The 14,964-nt window shown below is 43.1% G+C and overlaps 1 protein-coding gene across 1 annotated transcript in view; it reads left to right on the top strand.

Annotated features, from left to right (window-relative positions):
- Positions 1-14,964, top strand: part of LOC150091692 (uncharacterized) — a 163,626-nt gene that overhangs the window by 39,372 nt on the left and 109,290 nt on the right. Inside the window, exons 5-6 of the mRNA XM_090369286.1 lie at positions 2,232-2,288; positions 4,028-4,133. Of these exons, the coding sequence (XP_090225412.1) occupies positions 2,232-2,288; positions 4,028-4,133 (163 nt within the window). The remainder of the gene's footprint in view (positions 1-2,231; positions 2,289-4,027; positions 4,134-14,964) is intronic.

The raw sequence follows: 14,964 nt of genomic DNA, 5'->3' as shown, positions 1-14,964 counted from the left end.
AAGTGCTGGCTTGCTGTTATGATAGATTTTGCTGGTACTTTCAAAGGACTTTGGTAGCCCAACATCTTAAGGACACTGCAGCACGCCAAGGTTTCAAAAAAAAAAAAAAAAAACCTATTATAATTGTATCAAATAATATTTCAACCACCAAAATGTTGCAGTTACTGCCAAGTTCCATTACGTCTCCAGAATGGCTGCTCGAGGTTTCCCTAAGGTTCTGTCCTTCGACCATTATTTTTGTCCATTGTTTTGGACGAGTTTCTTGAGTGGACCTCGAGCATGTTGAGTGTCTCACCTTTGCCGACGATTTGGTCTCGGTGAGGTATGATAATGTTTGAGCAGATTTGGAAGTGTATGCAAAAAACGCTCTCAAAAATTACAGGGCGGGATAGCCACCCACCGTTTAGTCAACTTAGGTCAAAAGACTAAATCAATAATTCTCAAGGGAACGTTGCAGCTGAGAAGACCACCAAACATCAAAATTGCCAACATCCCTGTTAAACTCTATCCAGAAGTAAAGTATTTGGGAATCATACTTGACATGAAGGTTACTTTCATCCACATCTAAAGAACCTAGCTGACAAGATCAAAAAGTTTACCGCCATGATTGCGCGAATTAGCTAAGTACACTATGGCCTCACGGTTCGGATTCCATCTTCGTTCCCATTGTGTGTTATGGCGCTGCTGCTTGGTGTACAAAGGTTACCCTTGATCGAAACCGTCGTAAGCTGGACTCAATCTAAAGAATAATGCTTCTCACGATCATTAGGGGTGCTGCACCCCTCCCAGGAAATTGCAGGACACATACATCTATACCTCGAAGTCATCCGGAGTGGACGCTTTCGTTGGCTGAAGAAAAGCAACCCTAATGAGACAGCTGGTACTTTACTTGATCTGGAAAACGAAATTAAGCAAGAAAAGAAGAGAAGCATGGAAAAACTACGCAATACCCTGCAGACGAAGTGGGACAATGCTGATAAAGGGCAGATCATTAGAAAATTCCTCCCTTCAGTTGCATTCATTAATCCAAAGCCTCCACGATAGTATTCACCAGTCTTGTGTGTAACTTTCCTCCTGACTGGACATGGACTTTTCAAACTGAGGTTACCAACATTGGGAATTGAGCGTGTCCCTTTATGTGCATCTGGAGCTGAAGGCAGTTGGGACCACATTATGTACTCCTGCCCGAAATATGAAGACTACTGGCTCAGACCAGACTCTTCACGAAAATCAGGACAATTCACAACACAATAAACATCTGCTCATGCAGGATGAACATAACTATATTGCCTTTGCAGAATTTGCCCAGTCTGCCTTTGAAACTAGACGAGCCAACCAACGGAATCTCACCCAAAGGACAGATGTCACATAGACGAAATTAAACCTCACAAGTGACCTTACCTACCCTGACTTGACTTGGCATCCAAACGGAATTCTAACTTCCTGACCTTTTCAAACCCAAACTTGAGTAGAAACACTTTTTGATACTCCTACCGTAATGAGTCATCATATCTGCAAACCACACCTGGGGTAGGATCTTCTTGCTGGCATTCCACTGGAGTGTGGGATGATACCCCTGCTGGTGGATGCACTCACAACGGAATCATTCCTTTCTTGAAAACCCCAACAGGAGTAGAATATACATCTGACACTACGCCATGGGACTAGATTTCTTCTTGCAAACCCATTTTTGGGTAGGATTCATGGCTGACTCTGTACTGTTATGTGGGATATTCTTGCAAATTGGCCTCAAATGACACTCACATGGGAACACCTGCTTTCCATGACTTAGTCCTGAAGTTCCTTCTCCAAACCCTCCTTTCGCCTTAGGATAAGGTGGACCTTCCCTGCGACCTACTGATTTGAATCCTTGGTTTGTGACATAATTTTCTTGTATATATCCTTTTGTCCTTTCCCTAATTTTTTTTTTTTTAGGTTTTGTGTTCTTTTGCATAAAATGCAACAGAACACAAATCTATAATTTCTGGAACTTGTAAATCTACAAGATAATTCCTGTTTGTACTTTTTAAACAGCCAAATACGAAAATGAACTTAACTTACAGAGAGATAAAAATATATTTCTGTAATAAATACCAGGTTGAATTTTGTTTTCCTTTTCCTTCAAAGAAATATTAATCGCTTGTTATGTGATATATTTTATTTAAATAAAATGTACATAACATTTACACTATCATTGCTAAATGATATTCATAATATATTGTGCATTTTAGGGACATTTAATTGCTTGGGTATATTGGATTACGAAACTAATTGAATTAGCAGATACAGTAAGTATATGTTTTTTTACGTTTTTCATTTATTTTATTTTATTTTATTGAATGAGTACAAATATGGATATTGTGTTTTTCAAAAACTGCTCTCCACTCTATTGAAGTAGGGCTGAAATCCATCTCCCTGGAAAAAAAAAAAAAACAAACAGAATTGAATTTGATAAACGACTTCGAGATTGTAAATAGAAAGATTTATGCATAAAATTAGCTATGTACAAAATATTACATACTTTAATACAAATGTTCCGTTTGTATATTGGATTTCGAAATTTATTGTATAAAAATAGTTAAGTAAGATAACCTGGTGAACTCCTGGAATCAATTTTAATATTGTTTTATGCAATATTAAAACTGATTCTAGGAGTGCATTATACTGCCTACTTTCCGGAGTGCACTATGCCAGCCTACTGGATATGCAGTAGGCTGACAAACTGTAAGTAAAAACCTGTTTCGTTAGCAGCGTTAACATTCTGTCCCACGATTTTGCAATGGAGTAAGGAACGAATATCAAAATTTTCTTTAAACTGGAAAAATCTGCAACAGAAATGTATGAACTGTAAAATCTGATTATGGAAATGAAACGTTAAGTCGCGCTAGTATGCTTGAATGGTTCAAAGACGCACGTAAAGATATTTGAGATGACCCAAGAAGTCATCTCAAATATCTTTACGTCCATCGACCTTTCTAAATGAGGACAGAGTTGCAAAACTTCGGTAAATTGTGGAAAGAGATCATCGTTTGATCCTCAGACTGATAGGTGATGAATTGGATATGAATAAAGAGATGGTTCGTCAAACTCTGCATGAGGATTTAGGGAAAAAGAAAGATTGTACAAAATTTGTTCAGCTCAGCCTCATGGGTGAGCAGAAGTAACGAATAGTGTGATCGTACGAAGATTTCATCCAGACTTGTCAAGAGATTCCCAATTTCCTCGACTGTATTTTTACTAGAGATGAATGTTATGTGTTTCAGAACCACCCAGAGATGACGCATCAGGGCATGCAGTGGACTTCAAAATCATCAGCAAGGCCCAAAATGTTTCATTGCAGAAGTCCAGAATCGAGACAAGACTGATTATGATTTTCGAAAAAGAGGGTGTTACTCACTAATAATTTGTACCTGATGGAAAAAGGGCGTCAATGCCGCGGTTCTACGAACAGATGCTTCAAAGACTATTTAAGCGCATTTCCCCGGGTGAGGCCGCAAGTTTGAGAGAAGGGCAACTGATTCTTGTTCCTGCCCATTCCACACTTATTGTGAAGACATTTTTGACGAAACATTGCTTTGTAACAGATCATCCATCCACCCTACTCATCCGATCTAGCACCAACAGGCTTCTTCCTCTTTTCCAAGGTGAAATTTGTCCTTTGCAGCGCCACAAATTTATTAATGTTGTGATTGAAATTGGAAAACACTTTGCAAAACTAAAGTTGTTTCAAATGATCGCGTTGTTTCAATCCCACTAACCTCCCAAACGAATGAAGTAAAATTTATGATGTCGATAAATTCAACAGATCCTTGCATTAATTTCAGATCCAGGCTTGACTAAAGCTAAACTGTTTATTCCAAAGCAGCGAAACCATCAACATAATTTTTCTGTAATAATTTCCAAAATTACTTATTTAAATTTTCTACTTTCATCTCGATTTTGTACTTCTTGTATGTGTCAGGATTATATACAAGTTTGATATACATATTTTACGACGCAAATTTGCTGTAATATCTGTATTTTCTAGGCTTTCTTCATTCTCAGGAAAAAATTCAGCCATGTCACTTTTTTACACGTTATTCATCACGCTGGTACCTTCGTGGTGACTTGGATGGTTATTAAATATATTCCAGGTATGTATTTAATATATTATCTCGCTATCATCCGACCACCGCTTGCTCTTTAATCACGAGCCCAATAGCAGCCCAGTCACTGTTGCCCTTGTTATACTTCCCTGCATTTATATACAAATATATTTCTGTATTAAATATTATATTTTTTATATTTTATTATTGTTAAATTTAATTTCAATGAAATTTAATCTAAAATTATAAAACTGGCGGATTTTGGCGCATCGATTTCTCAGGCCATGTTCAATATTTCCTATGATACGTCATTACACCCCAATGTTGCTTTTCCGGACGACAGATGTCAGCACTCAGCTAGGGGGAAGTCACACAGAAGAGGAATATCCTGCGTGACAGAAATTTGATGTCGTTCTTTTGTTGGATACAAATAGCAGCAATCCATTATTCTGCGACTTCTATCTTCGTGATTTTCTCACTATCTGTAGTGAGTTTCCTATAGACACTGAGTGGTTTCAAACTAGGTGGCATCTTTTTTAATGAGTAACCTGGCACAGTTAGTAAAAGGTAACAAAATGTAATAGAATCGATACCTTTAGACAGATACATGACGAAGAATTCCTTGTGTTTCTATTACTTGAATTTAATTGATCAAAATCTAGCTAAAAATCACACTGATGTCTCATCGTACCGAATATTTGAGTCTTGGATGTCTGCCCTTTTTGAATTTTCGAAAAAATGTCCGACAGATAGTGAATTAATATGGGACGTTTTTCCTTTAGAAATATCTTCGAGATAGTACACCCTATAAGCCACATAATTCGTGGTACTGACTGCTTACGTAGGCATTGCGTTTCTTAACTGCCTATAGAAATTCACTCTACTATAATCTCTGGTAGACTCTTTATGATTCGACGACGAATGCTGTGGTGTCAACAACACGCTGGTTTCATTGTGTTTTATTTATTTCAGTTGTTGTGCAGAAATTGTCAGTAAGTTTTTCCCTAACTGGATATAAATTTTAATAGATTTTGTAAACTGTTAATATTAGTTTATTACCTTTGTAATATTGTTAGGCCTAACTCAGGAATCGCTGACTGCCTCGTTTAACCCTAGTTAGTTGTTGGCGCATCGGCTTCTGTGGCTATAATACACCTCCCAAGGTTTTTGCAGTACTCTGATCCAAGCCCGAGGAGGGATTTGAGCCGCGACCTTTGGGTTGCCAGGCAGGCACTTTACTCACCTAGCCCAGTCGGCTATTTAAATTAGGGCGCTGATACTGGATATGAACGGCTGATTTTGGCAATTTCGGCAGAAATTATAATTGTGCCACTTGATATAAATAATATTGCAAGCACTGGTGTAACTTAATACCATTATAATGACCATATGGATGTCATCCCAGGGCAAATAGCACGTGACTTAACAGCACGTAAATCCTATTGGTGGTAACTGTTCTTGTGTAGCACTTCTTAAGTTGATTCACCTACTAACTTGCAGTGGGTATCATCTGCACTCATCTTCTGAGCTTCTTCTGTGAGACTGTCTCGCCACTCGCTCATCCGGAGTGAACTCGCCAATTCGTATCTGCTCAAAATGGAGGGTAAATCGAGGAAATCGGCTGTAAACACAACCCTGCCAGTGACCGACAACCCTAAAATAGCAGAGCAACACGAAGAACATGAGGGATCTCAAACTGAACCCCCCATTAAGAACAAAAAATCAATCGGTACCAAATTTGATCGAAAAACCAGGTCAAAATCTCAAAACAGAGGGACCATGGAACCCCCCCTCTCCCAAACCGAGTACACAGATATGAGACAACCTGACCTCCCCCTTGACCCCAGCATGCCTGAGGGGACAGTTATCCAACAATCGCTACAACTCAAAGTAGCACTGGAGAACGTGCTCAAAGAGCCAACTAACAGAATTACAACACTTCTTAGGGCAGAAATCGTCACCCTATGGAATAAGCTAGAATCGCTGCTTATCCAGACTCACCTGGAAAGCGAAAAGGCAACTGCAAAATTGGAAGCCTACACTGACTGTGGAGTAAAACAAATGCGACAGCGCGACTCCACATATGCCCAGACGCTGAGGAAGTCACCACCGGACTTTATTCCCGAATCTCAGGAACTGAGCTACGAGACAAACAATTCAGGTACCAACCTACGGACTACACTGAAGAAAACGCTATCACCCAGACCTAACTTTGTGGTACTTAAACCCCTTACCAATGAAGGTCGTATGTCCAGTGAGGAGGTCAAGAAGACCATCATGGATTCCTTGACAGATGACTTAAAGAACACTAAAATCAAGTCAATTCGCAAAACGCGAAATACAGGAGTAATTATAGAAACAGCCACAAAAGAGGATGCTGAACTGATTGTTAAGAATCCTAAATTACCATCTCTGGGACTCCTGGCCGAGCCCCCTAGACAAAAGGGCCCTTGCATACTGGTACTAGATGTGGACAAGGATCTCCTTCCAGAGGAATTGCAAAGCGAAATTTTCCACAGAAACTTGAAACAGGAACTCCCAGATGAAGAACCAACTTCTCACATAATCCCTAAATTCCAAACAAAACCCAGAGCTGGGCACACCATTAACTGGGTCTTTGAGCTATCACCCAAGGCCTGGAAGATCCTCTCCCAACAAACAAGAATTTACATCAACTGGGGCAGCCACCGCTTTAGGGAGCATGTAGCCGTCCCCAAATGTTTCAGGTGCTGCCGTTTCGGCCACACCACGCATACGTGCAGGCAAAATCTTCCCACCTGTGGCCACTGTGCCGAAATGGGGCATGAATACGCTACATGTCCCAAAAAGTCTCAACCTCCCACATGTGCCAATTGCAAGGCCCTAAAAGTGCCAGCCAACCATTCGCTCCGTGACAGCAGTTGCCCAGTTTATCTCAAAGCCAGAAGTGCTCAACAATCAAGAATAGAATATGGGGAGTAACAGACCAAACCTAAATACCCACACTGTGAAAATAGCACAACATAACGCTCAGAGGGCCAAGGCTGTTGCTGCACAACTGGTCAAAAAGGCAGATGAAGAGAACTTAGATGTGCTGCTGCTTCAGGAGCCATACACTCATAACAAGGAGGTAAAAGGCTACCCCTTAAGATTTAAAGTGGTCCAGGTTGATGGTGACGCACCCTGGGCCGCGATCGTCGTTCGCAATCCCGAACTGACTGTCACCAAAATCACTGATCTGTGTACTAGCTGGGCTGTGTGCGCCCATGTAATTTCACCACTGGGGCAATTCTACTTAGTTTCGATATACTGTCGACCGGGGGAAGATATTCTTCCTGCCACCCGATATCTACAGACCATCCAGCTACAAATGCCAAATGCTAAACTCATTATAGGGGCTGATGTTAACTGCAGGTCCCCAGCTTGGCACAGCCGAACTCAAAATCACAGAGGAAATAGAAATGGCCAACGTCTTGAGGACTACTTGTCTAACAGCAACCTGGTCATTCTAAACAAACCTAACTGCCTGCCAACTTTCTCCAGTACCCTGTGGGAAGCTACAATAGATATCACCTTAGCCTCAAGCTCCATTGCTCAGCACCTTGCTTCCTGGACAGTCCGTGAGGACTGGACCACCTCTGACCACAGGGTACTAACCTTCCAACTACACCGTTCACTAGTCACACAACCAACCAACCGAACTCAACAAAGAAGATATGCCCTGAATAAGGCTGACTGGAACCTTTTTAAGGAGGAATTGACCAGTGCAGCCAGCCGCTTCAATCCTAGCGGCTTCAGCCCAGACCAGCATCAATGTGCAATTACACAGCTCGTCAGTAATGCTGCAAACAAGGCTATCAAAAAGAAGAGATTCACACCTGGTGCTGTCCCCTGGTGGTCACCTGAACTCCAGGCTCTTAGACGCGAAGTCATTTACCGACGAAAACGCTATCAACGTGCAAGAAGAACATGGCCTCCAGAAGAAACAGAGGCTTTACTGCAGCAATATCGAGTGACCAGGAACCAGTATACCACAACAATAAAACAGCGCAAAAGGCGCTCATGGGAAGCCCTGGTAAGCACTGAAGGGAACGCCGATCCCTGGGGGATTGTGTACAAAGTGACCACTAACAAGCTTCCCAGAGGCGAGGTCGTATCAACCACAAAATTACCGAACGGACTGTATACCAGATCGTGGCAAGATACTATCAATAATATTTTAGACGCTACATTTCAGCAGCCTGCTGACCCACACACACCAGAACAGCTACAGCTCTGCATGGAAAATGAAACATATCACACAACTGCAATTGAAGAACTCTTCACCACAACCGAGCTCAACTTAGCTGCATCTAGAATCAGAAACAAGAAGGCTCCGGGCAGAGACATGCTCGATCCAGAAATCGTCCAGAAGGCCATTGAACTTATTCCCACTACAATACTCAACCTGTTAAACCACTGTCTCCACCAAGGATTCTTCCCCACACAATGGAGGACTGCAATCCTTAGACTTATATTGAAGAATGCAACCAAACCACATGATCTGCCACAATCTTACCGGCCCATTGCACTGCTGCCAGTCTTCAGCAAACTTCTCGAAAGGATGATCTCCCATAGAATAGAAGCCCACTACAATGACGCTGGTCTCTCCTCACCTAAGCAGTACGGTTTCCGGAAAGGACGCTCCACGATTGATGCACTGGAAACAATCATTGAAGCTGCTACCAACTGCAACTCCAAATACTTTCTACTAATCTCCTTTGACTTTGCTGGTGCCTTCGATTCCCTCTGGTGGCCCAGCGTCCTGGGCAGACTCCGAAGAGCGCATGTCCCAGAAAACTTATATAGATGCATCAAGACCTATCTCCAGGACCGGCGAGTTGTCGTGTCTGCTCCCCACTGCAGTGTCTCCAGACTAGTCTTCAGGGGATGCCCTCAGGGATCTGTCCTGGGGCCTCTCCTCTGGAATCTGGTGCTGGATGATTTCCTGAACACCAAACTCAACAATGTACAAACCCAGGCCTATGCAGATGACCTGGTCATGCTCTTTTCTGCCAATAACAGAACCCAACTAGAAGCAACTGCCAACCAGGCCATCTCCACCCTTCAAGCTTGGGCAGAGCATAACAACCTAAAGATCTCCCCAGAGAAAACCAATTCGATCCTACTAAAAGGCACCCTTGATTTGAGAAGACCACCCCAAATCAAGGTCAATGGTGTTACAGTAAAACTAAAAACAGAGCTTAAATATCTAGGTTTGATCTTAGACAAAAACCTTTCCTTCACTCCTCATCTAGACCAACTCAGGATTAAGATCAGGAAGTATGCTGCCCAAGTCTCAAGAGTTGCCCGGAAGGACTGGGGCTTAAAGAAGAGAACGCTGTCACTCTTCTATAAGGCAGTTTTCATCCCGGTTATCACCTATGCTTCTGGAGTCTGGTACAAGAAGGCCAATACCGTAGTAAACAGATCGCGCCTAGGAACTATCCAGCGCTCTCTTCTCCTTCTGTCCTCGCGTGCTTGTCGCACTGTCAGCACCCATGCGCTACAGGTCCTCACTGGATCTCTTCCACTGGACCTGGAGATTGTTCGTCATGGGTTGCTCTACCAAATAGCCAAAGGAAGAGCAGTTACTTGTGCAGGTTTCACCACTGACCCAGCAAATAATAGAAACGCTGAAAAGATGAGACTTAATGAACATCTAACAGACACCTGGCAAGAAAGATGGCAGACATCAACTAAAGGCGCTGTCACCAAAAGATTCCTCCCTGATGTCAGGGCCTTCTACCCCCTCACACCTGTCTGGTTTTCACCAGGACTCTATGCTACCTACCTCCTCACTGGACATGGCTCCTTCCAGAAAAAACTACATGACTTCAGAATTTCAGACTCACCCCGCTGCCACTGTGGAGAGGATCAGACGTGGGAGCACCTTGCCCACAGCTGTGAAATCTACGAGGACTTCAGGAGGATCCTAATAACAAAACTACGCTTCAACTACTAAAATCAAGAACACCTCACCCTACAGAATGAAGAAACTTACCGAGCTCTGACTCAATTTGCAATGGACTTATTTACCAGGCAGAAAGCACTACCACCACCTTAGTATCCGAATCAATAGGTCATAACAACCATGACTGCCAATTGTTGCTATTCATCATTGAGCCATGGATGTTAACGCCTTGGACCAACTTGCACAAGACTTGACCAGCAGTGCAATCAAAGACAGGGTCCACACATACTTTGACAAATTCCTCATCATTGATTCCTGGACAAACTTTTCTCGACCAGACGTGACACATCTCATCAAGAAGAGGCCTAGCATCGATCCCTGGACTTGACCATTAATCTTGGACTCCCGGTTTTGACCACCCCCACTGTTCGTTCTGATGGACTACTGGACCAGCCTTCAGTCTGGATGCGACAAAGACTCACCAAATGGAGTCCCAATGACGGCACCTGAACTAGACCTTACTGAACATGACCCATCCACCATAGCAGCACTCACACTGCTGGATTTCCAGCAAGTTGTCGGCTCCAACTGACTGGCCGTGCTAGCTGTACCTACCCTGAACTTGCGGGGTATATCTCTCTCTCATTTTTTTTTTTTTTTTTTTCCGGCTTTCTTCTGTTTCCTGCCATCCGTTCTTTACTCCCCCCCCCCCTATTTTTCTCTTACAGAATGATTTTTTTTTTTTTTATTTTTTTTTATTTATTATTATTATTTTTATTTTTATTTATTTTTTTTTTTTGTGGGGAGGTGGTTTTCGTCCACCCGCCACCCCACTCTTCTCTCTGGTGAGGCGTTGGGCATGCCACACTGTCATCAGGGGCCATCTTCCCTATTGGCCCCTTTCTTCTGTTTCCTACCCTCCAGTCTTTTTGCCTTTCTCCCTTACTTTTCTCTTGCACAACGTTTTTTTTTTTTTTTTTTTTTTTAGTTTATATATATATATATATATATATTTGTGTGTGGGTGTGTGTGTATATATATTTTTATATACACACACACTCATGCCCCCACAGGTCTAAATCTAAAAACATCAAAATTACTGCCCGACCTATTTGGCCCTAGAACAAGTTATCAGCGAACAACCCTACGCTCTGTTAAAATTACAACCGTTGCTCAAGAAACAGCGATCATCTCATTCTTAAATCTGGTCCTAGCCACTGAAATCCCAGGAAAGTAGGTGGCAGGACCCGCCAGAGTACTCTAGCTACAGTGGTACACCCGGTCAGCCTCCCCGTGGCATGGTGTGGTAACGTCGGGTCCCACTAGGGGCTCGGCGGCTAATAGACCGGAGGAACAAAGGGCACAACACAATATACAGCACATGACCCCCACACACTTCAAATCTCTGGCCCCGATACAATGTACACCCGCGGAGATGGGAGAAATCCCAGGAGCCGTTAGACACTAACATACCTTATACCTTATACCTTATAACACGCTGGTTTGGGCACTGGGGAACTTCAAACCAGCGCTTGGTTGAATGAGTCCAAATACCTCGTGCAACACGCGTCCGTTGCCGCCATGCACGATGGGTCGAGTCCATGGACTCGTCGTGCATGGTGCACATTATATAGGCAGCTGAAGGCTGTTGCTGATTACAGAGAATGCTTTTCTGGTAAGGTCTAGGACCCCTGTACAAACAAACATTTCACTGGTGAGGTCTTTTTTGTGTGTGTTTCTTGTTCTTTTTTGCGGTCTCCAGGGTTCCTCCATACACCGCTGTATCATCTGTACCAGGCAAATTCTAAAGCCGGCTGTGTAAGTGTTATGTTTGTTGTGTGCCGGCACCTGGCGACTTAGAGAGCAGCAGACACCTGGGCGGCTGTTCCCAGCCTCCTAACCTCAGCCAAGTGGAGATGCACCAGAAAATATCCAGGACGCGTCTCTCACCGGACTTTCCAGAAAATTCTAGAGAAGTCCTAAAGAGACACTGAACAGAAGAGGAAATAGTTGCTGAAGAGTGGGGTAAAATGGAGGGAGGGAGAGTAGACAGAAAGGTAGGGGAAGACAGAAGGAGGCATCCCTATAAAAAGTAGGAGTTACAAGATTAATGAAGGAAAGTAAAAGCAAAGAAAGTCTAGACGGTGGTGTCCGTTAATCCCCTCCCGAAGGAGTCAGCAGAAGGGGTCCATCTCAGGTTATTAAGGTCAACTGGTCTCTAAGAGGGTTGTCTATCTTCCCGCCCTGAGCCGAGCATCAGAACCAGCGAAGATCCCAACTCAGCTGGATTGCTAGATAAGCAGGAGAGAATTCCCACCAGTGGAATTAGCAGAGCAAATACTTGATGGATGAGAATCAGAACCTAATAACCAAAGATGAAGATATAAGAGAAACATGGAAGAAGTATTTTGAAAATTTGTTGAACGTGCAGGACAGCCAAAAAAAGGGACAAAGGCAGGTTGATCATAGAAGAGGGGATGGAAGAGAAGATACGGAGAGAGAGAGCAGACAGACTTGAGGTGGAATGATGTAATGCAGGCATGGAAATACATCAAGACAAGTAAGTCTGCTGGTATGGATGAGATAAATGGAGGGATGCTGAAGTCTACAGGCGAGGCAGGGACAGCGTGGACAGACAGACTGTTCCATAAGGTCTGGGATAAGAGCCAGGTGCCGAAGGACTGGAAAGAAGGTTTGATCATCCCGTTATTCAAGAAGGGGAAGAAGAAAAAGTGTTCCAATTATAGAGGCATCACACTGACATCACATGTGAGTAAGCTGTATGAGAGAGTGTTAGAGCGGAAGATAAAAGGGACGATTGAAAATAGGATGGCCGAGGAACAGTATGGCTTTAGGCCTGGCAGATCGACGGTGGATCGAATTTTCGGCATCAGACAACTGATGGAAAAGTGTTATGAATGGCATTTTGGATGGTATTCTGGATATAAAGAAAACGTTTGATTCCGAAAAGAGAGAGAAAGTGTGGGAGGTTTTGAGAAACTTGGAGATAGAGGACCATCTTGTGGAGAGAATTGAGAATATGTGCACCAATACAATGAGCAAAGTAAGAACAGTGATGGTGTTGATGGAGAGTTTCGAAATAACATCAGGTTTGAGGCAAGGAGGCGTCCCGTCACCGCTACTATTCACAGCTGTCATGAATGATGTGCAATGTAGAGTGGTGGAACAACTTGGACAGAACCAGATGATCTGTGCAGATGACCTGTGCATATGGGGAGAAAGCAGGGAACAAGTGCGACAGCAAGTTGATATATGGGCTAGTATGGCCAATGAATTTGGACTGTTTTTCAGTCAGAAGAAGAGTGAAGTAATGGTTCTAAAGAGGAGTGGCGAGCTTGACGGATACATTACAATGGAAGGGAAAGAATTAAAAACGGTTAGCAACTTCAAGTATCTAGAAAGCATAATTACAAAAACAGGAATGATAGACGAAGAAATAAGTAGATGGATACAAGCGGGCGGGAATTTCCATAGGCAGACAAGAGATCTGATGTAGAACAGGAACATACCACTGAAATGTAAGAAGCCTATATATCAGGCCTATTGCATACCAATTTTGACGTATGCATCTGAAACTTGGACTATGAGGAAAAAGGATGAAATGAGATTTGTGAGGAGCACAGCCGGAAAGACAAGATGCAAAAAAATCAGGAATGGTGTGATTAGGGAGAGAATTCAGGTTGAAAAACTCCAGGACATGATTGAAAGGTCCCGTTCGAAATGGTTCGGACATGTAAAGAGGATGAACAAGAGGCGTTTACCAAGAAGAATGTTTGATTTACAATTAAGTGGCAAAAGATCAAGGGGGAGACAAAGAATGAGATGGCAAGACATGATAAAGAACGATGTCATTAAGAGAGGAGGAAACTATAATGAAATCAACGACGGAGAGAAGTACACGAACAGTGTATGGTGGCGAGGCTTCATACGTCGACCTGGGGAATAGCGGAACGATGACACATGATGATGATGATTCCAATTATCAGGTGATATTTGAGATATGAATGCATGATCTCTAGGTAGAGGGGCAATTTTACACAAATAGCTTGCAGTGCCGGGGTGGAGACAGTTCTACAGTCTCTGGACACTGTTAGGAGGATTATCCTGTGTACTTGAGTTATCTTTTTTTGAATAGACTTTTTCTCAATGCGGTGTCCCCATGCGCCAGCACCGAAGGAGTGCATGGGGTTTAAGACTCCAGTCCCTCCACGTGATTCCAGCCATCTTCCCAGTTATATTCTTGATTTTTTCCTTGATGACGTCACAATGCGATATGAAAGAGTTGTTGTCATCCAGTACTACTCCTAGGTATTTGTATATTCCTGTGTATTTGATCTGGGCATGTCTGTACTTTACTGTCGGTGGTCGCCTGGTGTTCATTGTACCCTTGATGAGCATTTGTCGGGGCTTTGTGGTGGAGACTGATAGTTTGTTTACTTCACATCACTCTAAAAGATCATCCAAGATGCAGCAGCCTCAAGTTGAAATCTTGAGTTTCCATACAATACAATGGCAAGATCATCAGCCTAAGCCAGCTTGACAGTGTTGATGTGGGTTTTTTTCAGCCATTTATCAACAGAGAAGACCTAGGAAAGAGCCCTGAGGGCATCTTATGGTATGGGCCTGATTAGCTGAGAGTGGGTGGTTCTGACAATGAGGCTTCTATTGTCAAGGTAACTGGACATGAGTAGGTATATGTGTTTGGACACCTCAGCCTCCCTGAAGATGAAGTCTGCATAGTGCGCATAGTGTTAGGGTTCGGCGCCACCTATGGTTTCGCACATCTGCGCCGCTGTTGTTGTTGTTGTTGTTTGTTTTTTTATTTGGTTTTTAGGAGCATTAGCAACTAAGGCCATATTGCTCTGGGATATGCGGTGGTCATTCCCTGCCCTTTCCCCATCCTCCGTATTTGGTGGTGATGGGCTT

This window comes from Mastigoproctus giganteus, chromosome 1, assembly GCF_048544385.1.
Source record: "Mastigoproctus giganteus isolate SK-2022 chromosome 1, ASM4854438v1, whole genome shotgun sequence".
In the NCBI taxonomy this organism is placed as follows: Eukaryota; Metazoa; Arthropoda; class Arachnida; order Uropygi; family Thelyphonidae; genus Mastigoproctus; species Mastigoproctus giganteus.
The sequence above is the reverse complement of the archived record's forward strand: the minus strand, read 5'-3'. Positions and strand labels throughout refer to the sequence as shown.